This window comes from Haliotis rufescens, unplaced genomic scaffold (assembly GCF_023055435.1).
Source record: "Haliotis rufescens isolate VD_foot unplaced genomic scaffold, xgHalRufe1.0.p SCAF_7, whole genome shotgun sequence".
In the NCBI taxonomy this organism is placed as follows: domain Eukaryota; kingdom Metazoa; phylum Mollusca; class Gastropoda; order Lepetellida; family Haliotidae; genus Haliotis; species Haliotis rufescens.
The window spans coordinates 57,119,870-57,146,940 of record NW_025964361.1 but is presented as its reverse complement, the minus strand read 5'-3'; the positions used below and the strand labels follow the sequence as shown (position 1 = coordinate 57,146,940).

General features: G+C 40.4%; 1 protein-coding gene across 6 annotated transcripts in view; it reads left to right on the top strand.

Annotated features, from left to right (window-relative positions):
- LOC124122199 (neurobeachin-like) overlaps window positions 1-27,071 on the top strand; it is a 244,798-nt gene that overhangs the window by 210,234 nt on the left and 7,493 nt on the right. For 4 of the 6 annotated variants that reach the window (XM_048387655.1, XM_048387658.1, XM_048387659.1 and 1 more), the window contains 17 exons: window positions 3,131-3,248; window positions 8,284-8,386; window positions 8,694-8,809; window positions 9,427-9,539; window positions 11,004-11,144; window positions 12,085-12,204; window positions 12,874-13,026; window positions 13,796-13,868; window positions 14,493-14,587; window positions 15,931-16,020; window positions 17,139-17,183; window positions 20,508-20,685; window positions 21,827-21,913; window positions 22,727-22,882; window positions 23,708-23,875; window positions 25,405-25,509; window positions 26,608-26,804. In XM_048387655.1, the coding sequence (XP_048243612.1) occupies window positions 3,131-3,248; window positions 8,284-8,386; window positions 8,694-8,809; window positions 9,427-9,539; window positions 11,004-11,144; window positions 12,085-12,204; window positions 12,874-13,026; window positions 13,796-13,868; window positions 14,493-14,587; window positions 15,931-16,020; window positions 17,139-17,183; window positions 20,508-20,685; window positions 21,827-21,913; window positions 22,727-22,882; window positions 23,708-23,875; window positions 25,405-25,509; window positions 26,608-26,804 (2,058 nt within the window). Of the gene's footprint in view, window positions 1-3,130; window positions 3,249-8,283; window positions 8,387-8,693; window positions 8,810-9,426; window positions 9,540-11,003; window positions 11,145-12,084; window positions 12,205-12,873; window positions 13,027-13,795; window positions 13,869-14,492; window positions 14,588-15,930; window positions 16,021-17,058; window positions 17,080-17,138; window positions 17,184-20,507; window positions 20,686-21,826; window positions 21,914-22,726; window positions 22,883-23,707; window positions 23,876-25,404; window positions 25,510-26,607; window positions 26,805-27,071 lie in introns of all 6 variants that reach the window. The other 2 variants (XM_048387656.1, XM_048387657.1) reach the window with 2 other exon arrangements.

The window sequence follows — 27,071 nt, the reverse complement described above, 5'->3', positions numbered from 1 at the left end:
AGTAAGTTTACTGAAATATTTCAAATGGTGACGCCCTGTTAATAATATAGGTTTGAAATCTTAAACACGTATGGTTAGCGCTTTGACAGGATATGTGTTTTACATGGAGTGTATATATATATATATGGTACATATATACTGTTAAAATCCATGTCCCGCCAGAGTGCCTACGGTACATGTAACAGATCCTCATCCAAATATTTAAGTTAATACTGAATGGTAAATATATACTACTCAACTTTTGATAACAATATTGATGCTTCATACTATTTGTCATTAAAGGTATGAATTTGAAGTCTTTGAGATGTGGCCAGAGACCATCACTCGGTATATGGTCTCTAGCGTAACACGTTCCAGGCAAAAACATCGACTTTTATGTTAAATATATACCACTCAGCTTTTGATAAGAATATTGATATGTTTCTGTGTAATTACGTATTCGTGTCCTGGAAGAATTGTTCTATGCCCCTATCAGTAACTGAGTATACATGGAGAGATAGCATCTGATAGCATCGCGAAGCTGTAACGCATACAGCTGAAGGGATGTGTTACTATTAGTTAACATGAACTTACACAGAAATCACTGTTTATGCATGTAATTCAATTCCTTATTCAAATACATTATCTTTATAAAGTTAAATGTGGAACCTTTTATTTCACTGTTTTATTTTTGTTATTATATTTATTATTATATTTATTATTATAACTGCTAATTATCCGGGAAAAGTGGTGGTTCGAATGAAAGATGTTCCCTACTTGATCAGATCAAAACGATGTTCAAGTTTGACGACAGTACTCCCATGGAATACATTAATTATTTAATATTACTGGCATGTTGATAAATTAGTATGGCTTCAAGATTCATTACCCATGTGGTAAACAGAAATTACCGTGTTGGTTCGGGTAGTTAATATCCCCATAAATTAGCGCGCATGCTCCGCGTGCCACGGACGACAGATACACTTGCATGACGTATTCCCGCCTGTCCGCCATGTGTCTCGGGGATGTCAAAATGACCCTTGTTGACAAATGTTGCCGCACGCTCACCAGTGACGTCACGGGTCGTTTACTCAAGACATTCCATCTGGGATATCTGATTGACACATGAAATTATTACAGCAATTAGCGAGTCTAGTGGTTGTATAATAGCTATATCAAGTGTTACTGGTATTGTTTGGTTCGAAAATACTGACGGAATTTAAGAGAAATAATTGTGATTACAATATAAGTTATTTAGACGCAAAAGGTTTTATCATACCTGACTAAAGGAATTTGATAAGTCATGATTATATTGTCTTGAACTCCTTAAGAATCATTTTATTTATTGACAATTCGGGACTATATTTATTTCTTGAGGTGATGTGTGTATGTCTTTATTGGAAACTAAATAGAGGCTTTCTAAATTCAAACGAAATACGATACGCTGGTGAATTAGATGCCTTTAAATTTACCGTAAATGCATTTGCTCGTGTACTTAGGTAATAATTATGCTTGTTCACTTTTGTGATTTAACGCCCTAAAGAAATAACCCACCAGACGGGACAGCCAAGTCACAAATAACACTGAAATTTGATCGTATGCCCATTCACTGCTTTGGGGAAGTTTAAAAAATGAAAATACAAATATGAGAGTTCGGATAATCATGTCATAAGTTTCTCTGTAAACATGTTACACAATAAGTGCAGTTACTTTCATATTTTGTATTCTGTGTTTATCTTCATTTCCAGGGAACGCGACGTATTAAATTAACGACGAACATGTCGCCATCTTATCTCAGAATGCAAGCGGGCCAGGAAGTTGTCGGAAAGCACATCTTGGACCAATTTCTGGCGTGTATCTCCGACATTAACCGGAATCTCACGAGCCGATGCACTCTCGTTATGCTGGACATTTTAGTCATTCGGAAAATTACCCGTCTAACTATGACCGCCGAGTTATTCCACGAAGATAATTTCGTTTTAACAAATTTAATTAAAGAGTAGTAGCGGAAGAGGTGATTTAAGTAGAATTGTGACCAATAAAAAAGTCGTAATGTTAATACAAGCGACACTAGGTTATTAAGCAATGAAGGACGTTGTCTACCAAAGAATGTGGCGGGGCAGCATGTGTAATTCTACCCCGTATTGAAGGCTGCTTTCCTACGACTTACTTTATAAGTAAATATTTTGAAAGTTTAATTTGAAAAGGGAAATATATTTTAATTTCAGTTCTATGTTTTATGAAATTTTTTACTTTTTATACAAAATATTAACAACCAATGGCAAATTGGACAAATATCAAAACTTTACACAATGTGTATTTGTATGCAATTTTCATGGAATTTATTTTTGGGAATAAAAATTCATAAATATATAGTTAAACTGTATTGTACTGTACAGAGGTACTTACATACACCTTTATTCATATCAGGGCAGTGTTGGAACATTTAGTTTTTAAAACGGATGAATTGTACTTTTAACGGAGACTCATGTTGGATTCACATGCTTGCTTGCTTGCTTGCTTTCTTGCTTGTGTTTATTATTGCTAAATCTTACATTTGAAAAGGTAGCACTAGTGAATATAATGATTATTTTCATATTGCAAACGTCTTTATAAATATTTTCGTATGATGTTCGAAACAATTAGTCTGTTTCACGTACAGTTAGTGACCAGTTTCCCTGCACCAGTTTTAATTCACGCAGAAGCATAATGCCAAGATCAGTGAAGATAGCGTTACAATAGTTACTATTTAAATTAATATTTCGTTTTATTTCAGATTATCAATCTGTTTCAACCATGCTAACCATTTTACGACATGATGGATCATACATCTGGTTCACTTCATTATATGCTTTCTCATCTTTAAAAATATACGTGGGAAAATAATTGCTGAATATCAATTTATTTTCAAAAGAAACTGAATATCATTAAATTGTGATTGATATTCACCCCACGCCTGGTTTCAGAGAAAGTTGTATTTTAACATTCCTGTAGAGTTGAAACGAGTCGGCGTTGTACGGTCATGTAGCTTGGAGCGAGCAGTTCATGGTTCATTTTGTTTCAGCTGTCCGCTATGCAGGTGAAGCTATTGTTGTCAATAAGATCGCCTCACCATAAACCTAGTTAGTAAATCCAGGTGTTTATTTCACAGGTTCTGGCCTATGTGGATCAGCTGCATGGGAAATGGAACTTCACCGAAATACGCGCCATCTTCTCACGACGATACCTGCTGCAGAACGTGGGCATCGAGATCTTCATGTCCAACAGAAGTACGGCACTCTCACACACGCACATATTGAACATGCGAACATATATCTTGCACGTGTCATCAAAATACAGATATATCAATCACGTAGTAAGCTAGGACATCACGGAGAGCATAACGAGTAAATATTATTCCAGATTTCCATTTTGAAATATGCACGCACATGTAATACGTACACTTTTATTAAAGCGAAAGAACATGTGGCACGTTTAAGTAACTGTTTCCAAAATAATTAATACAGGGACGGAGATCAGTAAACAGGGAAGTAAATGTTTATACTAACACTGCTCATAATTACAAAATCAATATACAACATGTAAAAAAATTGCATAATAAAATCAAGAAATATTTTAAAGGAAGGATGCCCGACTAGGCAGTTGAATATTATATTATATTATATTATATTATATTATATTATATTATATTATATTATATTATATTATATTATATTATATTATATTATATTATATTATATTATTAGGTATTATATTATTATTAGGTATTATATTACCTCAGTATGTTGTTAAATGACAGGCGTTATTGCAGGTAAACATTCGATGCTCCACAAACGGACGAGTGTGCGTACAGTTCCTCGTGAATGCACACTTTGAGTAACACATACGCGTTTCCCAGAATTAATAATTCACTACCAGGTGGGATAAAAATAACTACATCGGACCAGGCGTAACAAACTTAACATCCACAGGTATCCTCGTGAAAGAACAGCTCTGACTTGTCATAATTTGTAATAATTCCAAGGTGAAAGTCATGAATCCTGTTTGAACATATTTGCACATGTACACTTGGACAGATCACTGTCTATAATCGGTTATAACTCCCCGCTCTGTTTTCTTACCGACTCAGAGTATCTAATTACAGATTATTACCAGAAATTTGACATGTCAACACGAGTCAATGAATACAAGAGGATTAAAATGTCACTTCTGAACATAATATAAAATGAATTAATAATTAACTTCCTCGTACGGTACAACCTACCGTTTGTTTTACATAAGAAAAAAGTATATGACGTCTTTCCGCAATATTTATCATAAACGACCTCGAAGACTTTGCAGATAACCTTCAGTTAGGATATCAATGAAGGTTGTGCCGGATTTATTCCCAAACTAGTTTGTCTAATTTTTGTATTGCCCCAAAATATTTGTATACGTTCTCGCTGGATGCCGGTTTGACTGGGCTTGTGTTGGTGCGCATATTATGTCAATGTGTTCATCATTCAGGCGGACATGCTTAGCTTTGCGCATTAATACTGCCCCTTGGTATGATGACAGGAACATGGAAACGGTGTCAGATATTGAGGAAATATTCACAGGCATGCTTTATCTGAAATGTGTTGAATGTAAGCTGTCATTTATATGCACATAAACAAAATTATCAACCGGATACAATTGCCCGGCGTTGTATGTCGCTAGGATTTTAAAATGTTAGAATAAACGATATTAATGATAATGGCTTTCAAACACTGGGAAATTTGTGGACTTGGTGCATCGTTAGACTTTCATTTATCCTGTTGTAGCAGTACAACTTAGTCAATAATAATAATAATAATAATATTGATATTAACAATCATTATAATACAATACAACACAATACAATACATATGAACGGAAATATACAGTTTGTTTGTGACAACAATCATATGAGTACACACAAAGTAATAATTTTAATGATAATGGTAAATTCATTTAAACAATTATCCGTTTGCGTGATGTCTATGATCTGACAGCCATGATTGACATTGACATATTGCATCAAATGAAATCGACAACAAACCAAACAATACACGAACTGTTCGGAGGATATGTAGTCATTTAAATCGTTTATGTTTTGCGGTGAAGTGGTTTATGTATGGGCCAATTGTAGGGGGTATCAGTGAACGTGTAGCCCCCGGGCGTGACACCGCTCCCCAGGGGGGGACACACTTATCTACTAGGTGCCATGTCAATAGATATAGAGCCCCGTCACAAGACGTGCCACGCAGGAAATTAATTGTGATTCTCTTTAACATGTGCTTAAACTCTTCTACTGGAGCAGTGCACGTGTGTGATTAAGTTTAGACTCTTGATTAGAGCAGGATTGGGTGTGCTGGGCGGTTTAATTGGCTAGTTTGCAGTTTAGACCATTTGCACGGAATTAAAGAGTTTCTTGCAATTCACACCTTAGAAGTCTAGATTCGGTGTGTGTGTGCGTGTGTGTGTGTGTGTGTGTGTGTGTGGGGGGGGGGGGGGGGGGATCATTGCTAACGGTGTGTATACAGTGTAATTAATAAAGAATACGTTAATATAGGTATACGCGGTAAAAGCTTATCCGTCGTCATTGTCAACGTTAAAGAGTGAGTGAGTTCATATTTAATATCGCGCCAGCCTTTTTCAATTATATAGCTGCTTTTATTTTTAATATTTGTAGTTGTAGTTTGTTATATAATTATTTAGTAAATATTTATTGTTGTGTGAGTGAGTTAAAAGTGTATGTGCCCTGTAGGTAATTCTGGGTTAAAATACTTTTCAGCAACCTATGCTGGTCGTACGTGGCGAGCAAATGTATTGGGGTGGTCGGACTCGGTGCCTTGGTTGATTGGGTGTAATCCGACGACGTGGATTGTTCCTCACAATATGGATCACTGGATTGACTAATTCGGCAATTTTCAGGCCTCCGTCGTTTTGCTGAAATATATTGTTGAGTGACGCGTTAAAACAACAAACAAACGTTTATGTCAGCTGTTGTCAGCATTATTTATTCCTTCTTAAATTACAGTTGAAATGTAATTTTGGCATACGACTTTGATCCACTCCTAAAAACACGGATCGTACTGCGGGATTTCAGATGGTTTTGTTTGTTTGTTTGTTTGTTTAACGCCGCACTCAGCAATAATCCATCTATATGACCACGATTCACATGATTATGAAACTAGTATTCACTGTATGACATGGGATATTGACGATTCTCGTACTCGTCAATATTCCAGCTGTTTGGCGGCGGTCTGTAAATAATCGACTCAGGGCCAGTTAATCTGCTGATTGATATTATGAACAACGATCCACGGCGTTAGGGTACGATGACATGCAATCAACCAAGTCACCGAACATGACCACCCAATCTATTTAGTCGCCTTTTACGTCAAGAACGGGTTTCTGGGGACACAAAAAACTATTCTAACCCGGAATCCCCATGATTTGAAGGGTCGTCACAAAATCGATCGTTTGTTCGCTTTCGGAAATATCATCAGCAAAATCCCGAATTATGTGTGGTAATCAACAAGACGCTTGAGAAATCAAAGCTTGGTTTTATTGATGTTAGAATAAGACACTTGAAAAGGGAAGTCGGTGCTTGCGGCAGCGGTGTGAAGATGTACAGACTTGGCTCCGTCTCAGCCTACGGTTGTCGGTGGTATTGAGTGATTGACAGCCCGCAGGTTAATTTCATGCAGTCTGAAACAAATAAACTCGTGCTTTTTACGAAATTGGTATTAAAATCCTCCAACGTTTTTGCGTATATTTGAACAGGGTTTTTACCATAGTAATCCATTAAACATACTCTGTTTTGATCTTTGTGCGGATATCTGTTACTAAGAGGAATCATGTTTTCACCTGGTGCATTACGCGATGTTGCGCTGTTTTTGTGACGAACGCATTTTATCATGGCTGCGCTTCAGAACACGGCACGGTCTGATAGATAAATGGCATACTTTTTATATTAAGCATATGTCTACCTAATAGTAGCTTTCACATTTAATGTTGGCTTTCTATGAAGTACCGACACAAGGAATTCAGTTAAAACTTCCGTTGATCTATTTGAAATGAGCGGCTTTAACGCGTGTGGTTGCAAACGACTGTGGCGATTACAGTGATTTACCCTGACCTATTATAAATAAATGAACAATTCCGTGTAGATTTGGACACTCTGGTTCCTTGGTTTGAAAATAAGTTAAGTTTAATATGTACATGTATATATGAACAATGAAAGTCTTACGATGCAATAAGTCGACAAACTTCAATGTGTTTGAAATCCCGTATCCAATATTTCTCTTATTCATTTTAAAACTCCAGTGACACCCAACGGATGGCATTCGTTGATAAGTTTGTTTATATGCATAATAATGACAGCTTACATTGATCCCAATTCCGATAAAGCATGCCTGTAGAATGGAATAGTTATTACAATATCAAACGAATGTAGGTATCGTCAATTGATTAAGAAACATGCAGTTCATTTTACATACCAACATGCATAAACAGACCGCGGTCAAAGGGGAGACAACTCGTATTTGAAGCGTTCATAAAATCCTTTACAGAACTCGTTTCATCAACACGAAAACATTAGTGCCAAGCATATACCACAAATACATAAAACGCAATGGGTTTTTTCAATTGATAAGATATGTTTTATTGTAGGTCTTCCAAAAATTAGATACTGTATTAATTCATTAGCTGCATTTTCTGACATACTGTTTGAATGTAAAACTGTTTCAAAGTAGTTTTCATCTTTGTTTGATGTCTCTGAGTAAACTGCAATATCTAGCAGTGTGGTCTCTTTGCATGACTTTGTACGAAATATGCCTCTGTTTACCCAGCAGTCTATAGGTACCTGGTAGCGGACCCGTGAAGATCAGGGTAAAATAGGTCTTCAGCAACCCATGCTTGCTATTAAAGGCGACTATGCATGTCAAAAGAGGCGAAAAGCTGGATGGGTGGTGAGGCTCAATGACTTGGTAGATGCATGTCATCGTATTCCAATGGTTTAGGTCAATGCTCATGATGTCAGTCACTGGATTGTCTTATCCAGACTCGATTATCTACAGACCACCTTGATATAGCTGGAATATTGCTGAGTGCGGCGTAAACACACACACACACACACACACACACACGAACACACACGCACGCACGCACGCACGCACGCACGCACGCACGCACACACACACACACACACAAACAAACCTGGTAGGGTTGGATGGTAATGTAACTGTCAACTTCTAACGCCTCTCAGTGCAATACAAATGGAATTATTTCTCCTTTCAGCCGCTGTGATGTTTGCTTTCCCTGACCATGCCACAGTAAAGAAAGTCATCAATGCCTTGCCGCGTGTTGGAGTCGGAATAAAATATGGACTTCCACAGGCGAGGTGAGTACGTCAGATGACATACAAACCAGACAATTAGTAACACACGACTCACTCACTCACTCACTCACTCACTCACTCACTCACTCACTCACTCACTCACTCACTCACTCACTCACTCACTCACTCACTCACTCACTCACTCACTCACTCACTCACTGTTTTTTATTCATTAGTCGCAGTACTAACATGGAATGCTTTCAAAAATAATTTTAACCACCTACATTGAATGTTAGGCCAAAATGTCTGTAAGCCATTTAATAAAAAATAATATTAAAGACATTATCTTCACGTTATTTCCCTTCTCCAGACGGATGTCGCTCGCGTCAGGCAAACAGTTGTACAAGTTGTCCTCTATGACCCAGAAGTGGCAGAGGAGGGAGATCTCCAACTTCGACTACATCATGTACCTCAACACCATCGCAGGTATGTCATCGTGCGTCTAATTCAATGTCCATGCCGACCCATGAAGATTCCGGGGTAGAATAGGTCTTCAGCAACCCATGCTTGCTGTAAAAGGCGACTATGCTTGTCGTAAAAGGCGACTAATGGGATCAGGTGGTCAGGCTCGCTGACTTGGTTGATACATGTCATCGATCCCAATTACGTGGATCGATGCTCATGATGTCGATCACTGGATTGTCTGGTCCAGACTCGATTATTTTACAGACCGCCGTCATATAGCTGAAATATAGCTGAGTGCGGCGTTAAACAACAAACAAACAAATCCATGCCAGTGTTTCCAAACTGAAGGTGGCATGGCTCGGTATAAACCTATGATCGTATTTTCGAATCCCGGTTTGGTCCGATTATGTTTCTAGGTTAATCACCACCTATCTGTGCTCGTGGGTTTCACCAAAGTGGTAAATGTCTGAGACCTGCATCACTGCAGGCTTTCCTTCCATCTTTAGCTGACATGATTTATTTAACTGTAATGCTGTTCTTCTATTTGATATGATTGTATATGAATTGAGTTTTGTAGACAAATGCCTTGGTATATTATATTCTAGACAATCGCTAAACATTGTGTTGGTTGGCTGCAGGTCGCACGTACAATGACCTGAATCAGTACCCAGTGTTCCCGTGGGTGCTGGTCAACTACGACTCGGAAGAACTGGACCTGAGCCAGCCTGCGAACTACAGAGACCTCTCCAAGGTGACACCCACACTCACGTGTACAGCTAATGTTCCGTATTTTGCTGTGCACAGTTGCCTCCCGTAGCCGTGCCAGAAACGTGTGATTGTGTGTTCACTCTGAGCTTTCCTCCCTTAGGCTTAAAAAAAAATACCGAATTGGTTCTCCGGCAATGACTTTTGAAAAAATGGTGTGGGCAGTATTTTTATTTTTTGCTTGTTCAAACTAGTATGTAACCAAATAAACAGTTGTGTACCATCAACCTGGGAAAGGGCCTTCCTGCAGAAACGAGAATACAAACATTGCCGCTATGTCAAGGGAAGCAACACCATGCTATATTTGATAGCATTGTCTTTAAGTATTAGGACTATTTGAAAAGGAAATGTATACAAAATGTGTGGCAGACTTTATGATGATGCTGGCGGTGCCTGAGAACTAAGACTATTATTTTTTTTAGCCTTATCAACAGAGCTCAAGATAAGCTGCGTATCTGCGTAAAATGCGCATCAGAAATGCAGAAATACGCAGTAAAATAAAATCCAAGCGTATCAAATACGCAACGAACATTACAGATACGCTACAAAAATAAAACTTGTGCGTATCATCAAAATATTGTGAAGTAACCCTGCGTATGCGATTAGCAAATCAGCAACTTATTTTGAAATTATAAACAGGCATTCCGTCAACCTTGCCAAACTCCACGATGACAGTTACATCATGATCATTTGCCATCACACTTTCGTGTGGAAGTATCGTGGTATTTTTGAGTCCTATAAAGCTCTCAAACCCACACAACACCAGTGTGCAGGGACTAGATGAATAGTGTTTTTAAATATTTCACTTAAATACTCACATGTGTAAAAACTAGTGGGTAACAGAAATTTGAATACCCAGATAGAATTACTGATACCCAATGATTTTAAAATGCATGGATAAAATACCCACGACACCAAAAGCTTATCTGGAGCTCTGCTTATCAAGCTAAAACACTGTGATATAACTGACATACTGTCCAAAGTATCATTAATCCAACTCATTCACGCATCGATACCCACATATTTTGATTAAAGTCATTTTCTTTAGAAAATAGTTGTGGTGACTGATTTCAGGCAAAATGGATTGTGTATTTTTGGTATTGTTCACATGACCTTTGTTCAAAAACAAAATGACTTCAATTTCTGCTTTACTGCCTGCAGAAACTAAAGCATCTTGAACACTTTTACTTATTATATTTTGTTCTGATTGAAACAATACTAATGAAATGAATTAAAAAGATAAATAAATATGTGCATTTATATTGTTTCAGTATAAGGTCATTGGGTAGTTTTGGTTTATCACACATATCATGCTCTCCACTAATGAATTTCAAAGCTCGTTATGTGATAGAAGATCTTTCGCTGGGAGCACTGTCAAGGGGAGGTAACTCTGAATCTAACATTGTATCAATGTGTTGATCATGTTCACATCCCTTTATTTCTGTGACAGCCAATCGGAGCTCTGAATGAGACGCGAAAGGCGTACTTCGAGGAGCGGTACCAGACGTGGGAGCATGATCAGATCCCGCCATTCCACTACGGAACCCACTACTCCACTGCAGCATTCACACTCAACTGGCTGATTAGAGTGGTGAGTTGGCACCTCCTTGTGACTAGCATCCTTCACCTTGATGTTTGGCAATGTCCGATACGTCAGCACGCTTTCACTGGCTCATGAGCTCAACTTCTCAAGGCCTATTTTGCTGAATCTGTGCATGAATGATCCGATAGAATAAAGCTATTTAAAGTAAATACTTACTTCAAAATTTTCAGATCTGATTAATATGTTGCATCAAGTGAGCTACAGTGCATCATGGTTTATAGTTATCACAAGGTTGCTTTTAAAGCTTTTGAAGTGACTTAGTGGTGGTTGGAGATTATATGAGAGCTTTTAGCTATACAATAGAAATCAACACACTGAATCACACTGTGGGTTACTGGACAAATGGATGTCTGTTTACGGACGTTGGTTACGGATGTCTGTTTACGGATGTGTGTTTACATTTGTCTGTTTACATGTGTCTGTTTACGAATGTGTGTTTTGGTATGTATGTTTACATATGTGTGTTTGTGGATATCTGTTTACTGATGTGTGTTTACGGATGTCTGTTTACATATGTGTGTTTATGGATGTCTGTTTACGGACGTGTGTTTACGGACGTGTGTTTACAGATATCGGTTTACAGATGTAGCAGTATGAAGCATAATACCCTGGTGACACTAACAATCTGGTTGAGATGTCTGACTGGCCAGTAGTTGAAGGCAGTGATTGTTCATGACTACTTGATTTAAACCTGGCGTAATTCCAAGCTGGTTGTAGGAGGCGACCTTAGGGATCACATGGTCGGGCTCGTTGACCTGGTTGCAAATCGATCACTGCATTGTCTGGTCTAGACTTTAATACCAGTATTTACAGGCTGCAGTCGTACTGCTAGAATATTGCTGAGTGCGGCATTAAACGACAAATGCAAACACATTTGACTGACCCTACCTTCAGTACACTGTGCTACACATTGTCCACCTGTCTCCAGGAGCCCTTCACCACCATGTTCCTGAACCTGCAAGAGGGCAAGTTTGACCACCCCAACCGGATCTTCACATCCATCAGCCAGGCCTGGAAGAACTGCCAGAGAGACACCTCCGATGTCAAGGTCAGTCTCGCTCTCCTCGATCTGAATCATTATAAGAGCCATGACACCATATTATCATATTTCAGATACTGTTATTAGTGTGATAAACAATTCCAATAAACTTTGTATAACAGTCTGATAAATATGGAAATCAGGTCACTTAGGTCACTTTACTAATTTTGATGGACTATATACATGTTTTGTTATGCCCTGGTGTAAATGCACTTTATTTTCTGGCTTGAAACAGTTATGTTTCAGTACACATTTAGGCTTTAAAAAATGAAAGAATTGGTTCTCAAGCAGTCGCATTTGAAATTATAGTGGGGGTGAGCGGTGTTTTTTTGTGGATTTTTTTGTGGGGGTTGTTCAAACCAGTAGGTAACTAAAACCAGTTACAGTTGTGTAGCCAAACATACAGTTGTGTACAATCAACCTGGGACGGGGCCTCCCTACCTCAATGTATTCCTTGATGAGTGAAATACTGGAATTTTTGGTTGTTTTTTTTTTTTAAATAGAAATGAAAATGAAACATGTAGCACACTTTATGATGATGCGGGCAGTGTCTGAGAACCAAGACTATTATTTTTTTTAGCCTTAGATACTTGACCAGAAATGTTTTAGATGCAGAATGCCTGTACTATTGGTGTGAGTAAGCAATGAAGGGATGTTCTTGATGTTTGGTTTCTTCAGGAGCTGATCCCCGAGTTCTACTGCCTCCCAGAGATGCTCATCAACAGCAGTGGATACAACCTCGGCAAGCAGGAGGAAGGCGATGTCGTCAACGATGTCATCCTTCCACCCTGGGCCAAGTCCCCTCACGACTTTGTCAGGATATTGAGAATGGTGAGACTGCCTTATAAACATCACTGACTTTTTGAACCGATCAAGGTCAAGGTGACATTGAGGCATCATATATAACATCCTATTAATAATATCACACTGTAGTAAGAACTGTATCATCTAATTGTCCTCCATGGATTTGGTTGTCTCTATACTACATTGATCAGGATGAGGATATAATGGTGGCAGACAAGCCATTGCTGTTTCAGGGATGAGACTGAAACACGTGCCCTGAGCCTTGCCCCTCTTTAAGCCTTGCCTCTCTTTAAGCCTTGCCCCTCTTTAGGCCTTGCCTCTCTTTAAGCCTTGCCCCTCTTTAAACCTTGCCTCTCTTTAAGCCTTGCCCCTCTTTAGGCCTTGCCTCTCTTTAAGCCTTGCTCCTCTTTAAGCCTTGCCCCTCTTTAAACCTTGCCCCTCTTTAGGCCTTGCCCCTCTTTAAGCCTTGCCCCTCTTTAGGCCTTGCCCCTCTTTAGGCCTTGCCTCTCTTTACGCCTTGCCTCTCTTTAAGCCTTGCCTCTCTTTAGGCCTTGCCCCTCTTCAAGCCTTGCCCCTCTTTAAGCCTTGCCCCTCTCTTTAAGCCTTGCCCCTCTTCACACCTTGCCCCTCTTTAAGCCTTGCCCCTCTTTCAAGCCTTGCCCCTCTTCAAGCCTTGCCCCTCTTTAAGCCTTGCCCCTCTCTTTAAGCCTTGCCCCTCTTTAAGCCTTGCCCCTCTCTTTAAGCCTTGCCCCTCTCTTTAAGCCTTGCCCCTCTTTAAGCCTGTGTGTTGTTTCAGGCCCTGGAGTCAGAGTTTGTGTCCTGTCAGCTGCATCACTGGGTCGACCTCATCTTCGGCTACAAGCAGAAGGGTAAGTCATGATTGTAATCAACCAACCATGTAAACTATGGATATAATAAACTCAAAGTATTAATTGTATTTCGTTATAACCATAGTTCATTTTAAGCGTATGTGCAGTATATATACAGCAAATGGATGGCACCAAAAAAACAGTTCGCTCTGTCCGTCAGTTAGTTATATGCGTGTTCGTTATAAACATAGTTTACTGTGCTGTGAGATATTTGCAGACATCTGAGGCCTTTCTGCTCTAGGAACTTGCAAGGATTTTCGTGGTTAAATCCAAATGTTTAATGTAATTGTTTAACCATGAATTGTTTAGTGATCAATATTACTGGAATGGTCACAGATTCATAAAATGCATGAAGGCATCATGCTACTTGAACTGCTTCTTGAATGTAAAGGCAATGGTCCAAGATCAATATTCCGGTACTTTGATTACTTATTTGGAGATTACTGAAATTTGGGACAGTGAATCGTTACATCAAGTACATAAAATAAATATTTTGTGTGTACCGCCTGTATGACTAAGGTTTGTCAATATTCAACTGCTTGTATACATAGGATGTCCGTAAGACTGTGTTATATAAGCCGGGATATATCTGTGTATATGGACACATATCTGTTCTTCTCATAGGTCCCGAGGCTGTGCGTTCCACAAATATATTCTACTACCTGACGTACGAGGGTGCTGCCAACCTAGAAGCCATGACGGACCCGATCATGAAGGAGGTGAGTGCATGCATGCATTGATGACTAGCTCGCAGATTAATAGTAACAGCCATGATTCCCTTGAACCCCCTGTTTTGAGTTCCGAGCATCCAGCTGCTGGTCGTAAGAGGTAACAAACTTGTATCACATGGTCAGGCGCTGTGATTGTGTGTCATCATGCCCCGATAGAATGGGTTGTTACTCATGTTTACAACCGCTGGTTTGCCTGCCCCCGATTCCATTATCCATTATATACAGCTGCCATGATACAGCTGCCATGTTACAGCTGCCATGATACAGATGCCATGATACAGCTGCCATGTTACAGATGCCATGTTACAGCTGCCATGATACAGCTGCCTTGTTACAGATGCCATGATACAGCTGCCATGATACAGATGCCATGTTACAGATGCCATGTTACAGCTGCCATGATACAGCTGCCATGTTACAGATGCCATGATACAGATGCCATGATACAGCTGCCATGTTACAGATGCCATGATACAGATGCCATGATACAGCTGTCATGTTACAGATGCCATGTTACAGATGCCATGATACAGCTGCCATGTTACAGATGCCATGATACAGCTGCCATGATACAGCTGCCATGTTACAGCTGCCATGATACAGATGCCATGATACAGATGCCATGATACAGCTGCCATGTTACAGATGCCATGTTACAGCTGCCATGATACAGATGCCATGTTACAGATGCCATGATACAGCTGCCATGTTACAGATGCCATGTTACAGCTGCCATGATACAGATGCCATGTTACAGATGAATAGTGCTGACCTCAGTGTTACACCTCTTTCATGCACTTGTTGCTCACAAACTAAAGTGCACATTATCCACTGACAACATTTGATGATCAATCTATCGACAACTAGTGTGCAGGTCCAGACTCTATGTCCTCGGTTTGTTGAGATGCAGCTAGCAGAGGTAGCTGATGGCAGCCATGTCCAGTTTTGGCTGTTACAGCCCAACATTTGCTCCGCTATTCGCTTGCAACCCTTGACCACACCAGAAACCAATGATCGTTCGAATCCCGGTCCACCCCGATTATGTTTCTAGGTCTGTCAGCACAATACCTGTATTTGTGGTAAACGTCTAAGACCTGGGGCCACTTGCACAAAGCCATCTTAGTGCTAAGATTATCTTTAGCCTATGTTAAAGTATGGGAGTTACAATCATCTTAGCGCTAAGATCGCTTTGTGCAAGTGGGCCCAGGATCACTTTGGGCTTTCTTCCCACATTAAGCTGACATGCTGTGATATGACTGGAATATACTGTTCAACTCACACACTCACACTGTTCGTCTTTGTCTATTTTTAATTTTCACTTTCACTTTCAGGCCATTGAAAATCAAATCCGCAGTTTTGGTCAGACCCCGACACAGCTCCTTGCAGAGCCTCATCCTCCGCGCAGCTCCGTCATGCATCTGGTAGGTGTCACTTCAGAGCTGTCGACAAGGGCTTCACTCAGTCAATACTCTCTTCTCACTAGACACTTGCTTTAGATTCAGGCTGTTCCTCTGTGCCTTCTCTAACAGTTTAGCTTCATGTAAATCATGTATTTGCTACTTTGTAGCCAGTAGCTAGAAGCCTTCAGCCTTCAGTGACATTTCCCAGTGAAATTCTTAATAAGAAGATTCAGTGAATTTATGGCACATTTTCTGTTGTTTCAAAGTGTATTTTGTGTAAGTTGTTGTTTCGTTGTTCTCTGTCACTGTAGTAGCGTTGTCTTAAAATATACACTGTGTGACAAGTTGTACCAACTCACTGACAATATTGGTTCTGTTGATAAGATGTCTTGTTTCTCTAATAATGGACTAGAATTCATAATGCCTATTTTTCTGTAATTTTAACATATATCACAAAAATTAAGTGTTGTAGCTTAAAATATCAGTTCAAGTACTATTTAAATTTCTTATTTTAGTGCAATATTTTATTGTCGTATCTTGCATTATGAAGCTATTCCTGTACTAACCTATTAAACTCCCATATATACTCAGAGTGATCTCCCTTGATTGCAGTGTGCATCTTGCATAAGCCATATTTGGGGAGATTTTATCAGGTTATTCTTATTGACAAATTTTAATGATCACTGTCAAGTTTCAGGTGTTGTTTCTGTATATATCGTAATCATCTCTGTCACAGCATGTAAATATATCATAAAACATTTTTTAAATTTGATGGCGATACATTATAAAGATATATGCTATTTGAAAACTTCGATGAAATTTTGAAGACATTGTAAACATACATGTTATTTGAAACTTATAACTGATTTACTTGAATTTTTACTAGAATACGCATTCATTAATATTTCTTGTATTTTATTTTGCGTTTAATAACATTATACTTTTGTGTATGTTTCTCTGTGTGTTCTACAACTATTTGTGAAAGTGTTGATTTGTAACATGCATGCACCCAATGATATTTAATCCTGTTTGAACAATTAGGATTGTGGTTTTGTTCAGAGGCTAGATATGAACACCTCGGTGAGTATGCTGCTGTCGTACGACTAACCATTAACAAGCACTGGTATATTTTATTGCAGCTAACCGAAAAGATAAAGGAACGCAGAAGTAGAGGGCTAGCAAAGGTCGATACAGCTTCGTTAACATGGCTTCTGAGACTGACTGTTTCATTGTAGATTATTTCACTTTGTTTTAATTATTTCCTCTGAGTTCTCTTTTGTTTCCTTGGGAGTATTCTTTACCTGACACTTCTGTGATTGCAAATGAATATGGGTTTTGACTAACTGGTCACCTCCAGACCCCTATCATCAAGGAATATACAGTAAAACTTTGTTACCTGTCGATGTCTCTTATATGATAAAGCTGCTTCAATCATGAAAGTACACAGTAATTTGATGGGATTGCTATTTGTGTTAATCGAGCCAGACTCAAAATAAAGTTATGGTGATGAATGGGTATTTATCATAATGGAATGGGGGCGGTCGGGTAGCCTAGTGGTTAAAGCGTTCGCTCGTCATGCCGAAGACCCGGGTTCGATTCCCGACATGGGTATGATATGTGAACCCATTTCTGGTGTCCCCCGCCGTGATATTGCTGGAACATTGCTGGAATATTGCTAAAAGCGGCGTAAAACCATACTCACTCACTCACTCACTCACTCACTCACTCACTCACTCATAATGGAATGGAGATATAATACACTGGATTATCAAGGAAATTAAACATGTAATAGTAACATTGATTCCTTTTCAAGGTGAATTGGCCAGTACACCTACAGTTTCAAGAAAGAAAATTTTGATGTATTGGCCGATACACTGAGGGAATAATAAAGAAGCTGTATATCCATAGAACTAGCTCTCTTTTTGGGGAAGTTTGACAAACTGTTAGTGAGACATAGAATCGTTCTCCATTCTAACCGATAACTGGGTTAATAATTAAATGTTTTTAAGCTGGATTCTGACATGTAAATGGTTATCAAATGTATCTTGTTTACTTACAACCAATCAGATGCTGTGTAGATATCACATGATTTACGAAACATCTGCTACAAAATGGCAGAGTTATTTTAATAAACCGCATCTAAAAACCATCCAACTCACTAATCCACCCAAAACTACATAAACAAACAACCATACACCCCACATGGCTCCCGTAGTTCCCCCCCACCTTGGCATCCATTCCAAATCTCAAAATTACAACATAAGCAACCCTTAAAGCCCCATTCCAGGTTGCACACCCCCCTTTTCATTCCCTTTTCGAACATCATTAAATGGCCTGGCAGGCCCGTGTGCGAAATACGCTCTCAGTCAGAAAGCGCACGTAAAATCTCCAATGTAAGTAAGTAAGAGAAGTGAAGAGGGACTAGGTAACAACCGCACATATTGGTCATGTGAAAACACATGTTGGTGAACTTTTTTAAGTCTGCTAACCAGTGTTTGCAAACTTGAGTGAAGCCAAGTTTAGACCATTGTGTTGATACAGAGTCTGGACCCAGGTACAGCATCTTTAATATATACGGAGATGGAGGTATCATGGTTTTACTGTATTTATCTAGTAATAGAACTCTCTGATAACTTTAGTGATAAGATTGTTTTATTCAAATGAGGCTAGATTACATTCATAGTTGATTTTTTAAAATTTACTAATGATGTGTTCAGATGTTTGAAAAGGCTAAAGATGCAGCTGTATCAGGCTGTAGACACAATGTGTAGAGAGAATTAACAGTCCGACAATTCCTTGAGTTGTAAGTGAAGTGTAGTTTTGTAGTAAGATTTTCCATTGGTCAGTCTCAGAAGTGAACAAGATGTTCATTGGCTAGGGTGCTTGGGTGTGGGATAAGATTCTGTCTTGAGCTCCAATTTGTTTGAATTTGATTTGGTGAGAGGAAGAACTGGTGCTTCTCTTCCTTCTGTTGTCTTGGTAACGTGTCCCTCCCCCGGGATTGGCTAACTTACTGTGATGGTTTATAAACATGCTCCACTGGATTTTCTCAATCTTTCTGTTGCGATTACTCTGGATGCTGTTATCTCATGATGAAACTAATTGTCCAGGGTCCGTTTCACAAAGCGATCTTAGCACTACAACCATTGTAAGTCTGTGTTAAAGTATGGAGATGATTATCTTAGTGCTAAGATGGCTTTTTAAAATGGGGCCCAGACCTGTACAAGTTCTAACTGATCATACAGATGAATTTTCTGATCTGTCTTTAAACTCCAAGTATGACCGAGCTAGGTTACTGCCAATTTAACAGTATTTCAGTTATATCACGGCATGTCAGTTTATTGTTGGAGAAAAACCAGAAGTGATGCAGTTTGTAGTTGTTTACTGACAAACCAATCATCATAAAGACAGCAAATCGAGGATTCGAACTTTAGATCATAGGATCATGGCATGCCCAGGAAACAAAATCCTGCCAAGGGAATTAACTCGACTTGATGACTTAAATTTTTGTTAAGACAATTATGGTTAAGAGTGTGAGGACAGGTTAGTGATGAACAACCACAGGGGCAAAACAAGGTGAATCTGGGATTCAAACCCACCATCAGCATCCTGTTGCATGGCTAAGGGACATAACTCTGTACAGCAAATTGCATTACCCTACACCACTGGGCTCCCATATCCCTGCTTCTCAAGCTTCGGGAGACCCTGTACAGATGATACTTGTGGATGGGAGAACGCTTTTCCCTTGAGTTTAGGCTTAAAAAAAAATAGAAGAATTGGTTCTCAGGCAATGGCTTTTGAAAATATTGTGCGGCTTGGATTGTTCAAATTTGTATGTAACTAAATAAACAGTTGTGTACAAATCAACCTGGGAAAGGGCCTCCATACATAAATTATTTCTTGATGAGTAAAATACTGGAATACAGTATTTGACTTCCCAATATTTTAGGATTTTTTTGTATTTTGTTTAAAATGGAAATAAAGATGAAACTTTATGATGATGTGGGCAGTGCCTGAGAACCAAGACTATTATTTTGTTAAGCCTTATACACAATAAGGAACTCATATGGAAGTTTTTTTCAAGTTTTTCTATTTTTTTTATTTATGTGAATTTGAAAAAACAAAAAAAAACAAAAAAAAGAATCTTTTGATTGGAAGGAAAGAAGAAGAGTTCTTGTATGAGAATATGAGATTCGGCAGTTGGTCCGACATCTTGTCTTTCAATTTGTCTAACATGGACTTGGTGGTTTGGTGCATGGTTAATTTTGGCCGATGTTTTTTTTTTCATTGTGAACTCCGATGTTTTATGTTTTACTTCAGGAAAAATATTAAAGTGTAGTCTATTCCGATGTGGTTAATGTTTTACGTGGTGTATGTCTTTTATAACACCAAAAAATATATATCCAAACTTTATTTATTCCCTACCCACTGGTATATAACATAAACACTCATTGGTTGTTACACTGACATGTTTTCTCAATATCAACATGTTTTCTCTCTGTTGATAGACGCCGATGATGTTCTCCAACGTCCAGGATGATGTCTGCATGATCATGAAGTTTCTGTCCAACTCCCCCGTGACTCATGTCTCTGCCAACACCCACCCTGCCGTCCCTGTCCCCGCCGTCATCACCATCACCTGCAACCACAACTACGCCATCAACCGCTGGAACAACAACTACCATCGTAGGATATTATTTGAATTGGCATTTTATAATTAGTGGACTATGTGACTTCAAGCATTGACATGAGCTGAAGAGCCCTGGTCTGACCAGTTGTCATCGATAACCTGAAAGGATATTCTAGTTTCCAAGTCTTAAGTTATTAAGTCTCAGTCTGCAAGTCCCAGTTCTCAAATCCCAGTCCCATGTCCCATGTCCCATGTCCCAGTTCCAAAATCCCAGTCCCATGTCCCAGTTCCCAAATCCCAGTCCCATGTCCCAGTTCCCAAACTGTTCTCAAATCTCAGTATTCCCTACCCATCCTGTTATGGCATTTCTCAAGTCAAATTTCTCCCCCAAGTCCCAAATCTCATTTGACATTTCCTCCTTCCCAATGTCCCAGGTCTGAACTAGTGTACCGTATTTTCTTGAGTATAGTGCGCACTTTGTCTCACCTTGTGTAGAAGTCAGTGTCTCTGTGTCAGCTGTTTCAGCCCATGTCTCACCTTGTGTAGAAGTCAGTGTCTCTGTGTCAGTTGTTTCAGCCCATGTCTCACCTTGTGTAGAGGTCAGTGTCTCTGTGTCAGCTGTTTCAGCCCATGTCTCACCTAGTGTAGAAGTCAGTGTCTCTGTGTCAGCTGTTTCAGCCCATGTCTCACCTTGTGTAGAAGTCAGTGTCTCTGTTTCAGTTGTTTCAGCCCATGTCTCACCTTGTGTAGAAGTCAGTGTCTCTGTGTCAGCTGTTTCAGCCCATGTCTCACCTTGTGTAGAAGTCAGTGTCTCTGTTTCAGTTGTTTCAGCCCATGTCTCACCTAGTGAAGAAGTCAGTGTCTCTGTGTCAGCTGTTTCAGCCCATGTCTCACCTTGTGTAGAAGTCAGTGTCTCTGTGTCAGCTGTTTCAGCCCATGTCTCACCTTGTGTAGAAGTCAGTGTCTCTGTGTCAGCTGTTTCAGCACATGTCTCACCTAGTGTAGAAGTCAGTGTCTCTGTGTCAGCTGTTTCAGCCCATGTCTCACCTAGTGAAGAAGTCAGTGTCTCTGTGTCAGCTGTTTCAGCCCATGTCTCACCTTGTGTAGAAGTCAGTGTCTCTGTGTCAGCTGTTTCAGCCCATGTCTCACCTTGTGTAGAAGTCAGTGTCTCTGTGTCAGCTCAGTTTGTTGTTTCAGCCCAGAGTGCCAGCACCAGCTTCTCATCAGACAAGCAGGACCCCCAGAACCACCCCCAGCTGCCCCTCGCCATGGACCAGTTTCTAGGTAGGTTGCGTGGCAGTGCTTCAAAGCCGAGCACTTGTTATATAAATGAATAGACTTTTGGGATGATTCTCTGGACCGTTAAAGTCATTCCTTTGAAAATTCAAATTATGTGAGCATGCCTTGAAACATTCCTTGACATGACCTCGGACACTTGCTACCTTTCCTGTGCAGTCATGGAGGCATAGATGCCCAGTTGCATTGGATGCCGCATATGAGCTTTATAGAATTGCATCCCTTACCTGTGGCAGGATCTGCTGCTTAAGGGTAGGAATTCCAGATTTGTATTGACTATGACCTTCAGTTTTCTAGGTTTACCCACGCTTATGGGTTTCACCAAAGTGGTAAACATCTGAGACCTGAATCACTTCGGGCTTTCCTCCAACAATAAGCTCCCATGCCATGACTTATGACTTAAATACTGTTCAAATGGTGTTAGGGGCGGTCGGGTAGCCTAGTGGTTAAAGCGTTCGCTCGTCACACAAAAGACACGGGTTCGATTCCCAACATGGGTACAATGTGTGAAGCCCATTTCTGGTGTCCCCCGCCGTGATATTGCTGGAATATTGCTAAAAGCGGCATAAAACCATACTCACTCACTCAAATGGTGTTATACCATACTCTCCCAGTATAACCTTCTATCCAACAGATGGGTGAAATACGGTTTCATGCCTGTGATCGTCCTGAGAATGAGTTAAAGGTGCAGATCGGCCGTGATGTGAATATTCAACAATTCTTCCAGTAGAAACTGATGCAGGAAGGGTTCTTTGTACAAAGATAACGTTTCTATCCCCGAATGTGATGTGTCTGTTGCAGTGCTGAACACAGGCCTCCAGCGGCGCACCCTGGGAGACAACTTCGACCAGAGACAAAAGGTATCCCACTCCAGCTTCATCACCACGGCAGACAACAGGTTCATCTTCGCCAGCGGCTTCTGGGACAAGAGTTTCCGACTCTTCCAGTCTGACATAGGTATGCATTATACCTTATATGGTTATATTAAAATAATTTTTCCCTCCATTTTTTGGGGTCAGAGGATCTGTGAACCAAATAGGTAAATAAAAAAATGGTCCTAGGTAGCAACAGCCAGTATGATATATAAAAAAATTAGTTGATAAATCAGTGTGTGTGTTTTTTATGTAAACTAGATTTTGCCTAGTTAAATGTGGCTTGGACCAGTAAAGTCACGATGGTCCTCATAGCGCTAAGGTGATCGTAACTCCCATACTTAAACATAGGCTTACGATCATCATAGCAGTAAGGTGATCATAACTCCCATACTTTAACGTAGGCTTACCATCATCAAAGCACTAAGGTGATTGTAACTCCCTTACTTTAACGTAGGCTTACGATCATCATAGCACTAGGGTGATCGTAACTCCCTTACTTAAACATAGGCTTACGATTATCAAAGCACTAAGGTGATTGTAACTCCCTTACTTAAACATAGGCTTACGATCATCATAGCAGTAAGGTGATCATAACTCCCATACTTTAACATAGGCTTACAATCATCATAGCAGTAAGGTGATCATAACTCCCATACTTTAACATAGGCTTACGATCATCGTAGCGCGAAGATGATCGTAAGTCCCATACTTTAACATAGGCTTACAATCATCGTAGCGCTAACGTTATTTTGTACAACGGCACCCTGTTACTTGGCAACATGCAAGAGCTTATAGGTTCAGACTTTAAAGTGCTGGACTTGTATTTTTTCAGCAAAAATTCTACCACACATGATATATATTTTGAGTCAGCTAGAGTGTACATGATTGTTACAATGTCTGTCTTCAGCACGGATCCTGCAGGTTGTGTATGGCCACTTTGACATCGTGACGTGCATCGCGAGGTCAGAGTGCAACATGAACCAGGACTGCTACATCGTCACCGGCTCCAAGGACTGCACCGTCATGGTGTGGATGTTCAACTCCAAGAACCAGGCAGTCATCGGCGACAATGGCAGTACGTAGTTCCAGTGTTTGTTGAATAGTGATTCTGTGACTTGATGTGTTGTGTGAGTTGGTGTATTGTGTGAGTTGGTGTGTTGTGTGAGTTGGTGTGTTGTGTGAGTTGGTGTGTTGTGTGACTTGATGTGTTGTGTGAGTTGGTGTATTGTGTGACTTGATGTGTTGTGTGAGTTGGTGTATTGTGTGAGTTGGTGTGTGTGTGTAAGTTAATGGTGTGTGTCTGTGTCTGTCTGAGAGAGAGAGAGAGAGAGATCGAGAGAGACAGACAGACACACACAGAGAGAGAAGAGGCAGAGAGAGAGACAGACAGAGGCAGACACAGAAAGACAGACACAGAGAGAGATAGAGACACACAGAGAGACAGACACAGAGAGAGAGACACAGAGAGAGACAGACACAGAGAGACAGACACAGAGAGACAGACAGAGAGAGACACACACAGAGAGACAGACACAGAGAGAGACAGACACAGAGAGAGAGACACACACAGAGAGACAGACACAGAGAGACAGACAGAGAGAGAGAGACACAGAGAGAGACAGACACAGAGAGAGACAGACACAGAGAGAGACAGACACAGAGAGAGACAGACACAGAGAGAGACACAGAGAGAGACAGACACAGAGAGAGACAGACACAGAGACAGACACAGAGAGAGAGACAGACACACAGAGAGAGACAGACACAGAGAGAGAGACAGACAGAGACAGACACAGAGAGAGACAGACACAGAGAGAGACAGACACAGAGAGAGACAGACACAGAGAGAGAGACACAGAGAGAGACAGACACAGAGAGAGAGACACAGAGAGAGACAGACAGAGAGAGAGAGAGACAGACACAGAGAGAGACAGACAGAGAGTGAGACAGACACAGAGACAGACAGAGAGAGAGAGACAGACACAGAGAGAGAGACAGACACAGAGAGAGAGACAGACACAGAGAGAGACAGACACAGAGAGAGAGACACAGAGACAGACAGAGAGAGAGAGACAGACACAGAGAGAGAGACAGACACAGAGAGAGAGACAGACACAGAGAGAGACAGACACAGAGAGAGACAGACACAGAGAGAGAGACACAGAGAGAGACAGACACAGAGAGAGAGACACAGAGAGAGACAGACACAGAGAGAGACAGACACAGAGAGAGACAGACACAGAGACAGACAGAGAGAGAGAGACAGATACAGAGAGAGAGACACAGAGAGAGACAGACACAGAGAGAGACAGACACAGAGAGAGACAGACACAGAGAGAGACAGACACAGAGAGAGACACAGAGAGAGACAGACACAGAGAGAGACACACAGAGAGAGAGACACAGAGAGAGACAGACACAGAGAGAGAGACACAGAGAGAGAGAGACACAGAGAGAGACAGACACAGAGAGAGACAGACACAGAGAGAGACAGACAGAGAGAGAGATGATGTGACGTCTGTGTGACTTGTTTATCCTAACCAGCCACCACTCTCAGGTCACATGTGTGACTGTATTTCTCACTTGTGTTTGTGTGTGTTGCAGGTATAGAGAACCCCACGCCCAAGGCTATCCTGACCGGCCACCAGACTGAGGTCACATGTGTGGCTGTCCTTGCAGAGCTAGGCATGGTTCTCAGTGGCTCCAAAGGTGAGTTCATTTTGTGCCAAAATTATTCCTGCTGTGTTCTTCAGTATCATTGGCAGGTGATTTTCTTATGGTTATTATAAGCAGTCCCTTGAAACAGGGCTGGTTTAAGTTTTTTTTGGAACTTAACCAGCACCAGCAGAGATTTTTCAAATGACTGTTACATCAAGATTATTGACATCAGAGCTTATATGTAATTCTTCCATTGACTTCTTCCAAATGGCCCTGGGCAATTCTTTTGGTATATGTCATGAAAAGTTAAAAGGTCAAGGTCACACGTTTGAAAGAGATCACAAAAAGGTTTGTGGTTACAATGTCTCAAAAATGATTAATGCATGTATCACCTTGACACACACCTTCTCTTCTCTTCTCTTCGAAAAGGTTTAGTTCAAGATTAGTCAAAGGTCAAGGTCAGCATTCAGCTTTTTATATAAAACATGGTTATGCCATTGGCAGTTACTGCGGCATTGCTATCTCAATACAGGAATGGAACTTCATATTTCCATGCATCTTTACAAATCCCAAATCATCTGAGGTTGGTGCTATGTGGATCAAAGGTCAAGGTCATTGTTGAGGTTGTTGTCAAAGATGGCCGTATCCTTTATTGCTACTGTATCTGTAACAGCTTCAATGTACATTCCTGATAATTGTTGGATCGTAAGAAGTTGTCGTGGTAAAGGTCAAGGTCTGGCAGTTATGTTTTTAGACTGGAAGTATGTGGTATGTTAATACTAACGGGATGGGGTGGGGTGGTCAGGATCGTTGACTTGGTTGATGCATGTCATCGTATCCCAATTGCATGGATCGATGCTCATGGTGTCAATCACTTGATTGTCTGGTCCAGACTCAATTATTTACAGACTGCCATCATATAGCTGGAATATATGCTGAGTGCGACGTTACACAACAAACAAAACAAACAAAAAATGTTACTTTGCCACATCAGTCCATGATGTATCTTTGCATCATCCCAATCGTGTGCACCTGTGGAACCTCATCCTGGCAGGCCTGAGTCTAGGTTTCCTCCACATTAAGCTGACATACCATGACATGAGGGATATCCTGCTCAAACAGCATTAACCCACTTTCTGGCTGTTGTAGATGGCCCCTGCCTGGTCCACACCCTCGGCGGTGACCTGCTGCGGTCCCTAGACCCCCCTGAGTCCTGCTCCACCCCCAACCAGATTGTGATATCCCGGGAAGCTTTCATCCTCGTCAACTACGACAAGGGCAATCTGTGCAACTTCAGTGTCAACGGACAACTTCTACGTTTCATCAAACACAGGGACAATATACAGGTGGGTTGAAGTGAACACTTGGCAACGAGGAGACACAATCTTTAACAATATATGTTTTATGTGGGTAAAGATGTCCGCAGTGCATAAGGAATGGCTTTAAAGTGGCCAGCGTGGAGTTGGTGTGTCATAATCGTAGCTGTATGTGGATAGAACCTTTCAGGTTGTTCCCAATCCTGTAAAGGATATTATTATCATTATGCATGTTTTCATTTATTAGTATTGTTGGGTTTTTTAAAGTGAAGGGTACGTGTGACAATGCATGAATGG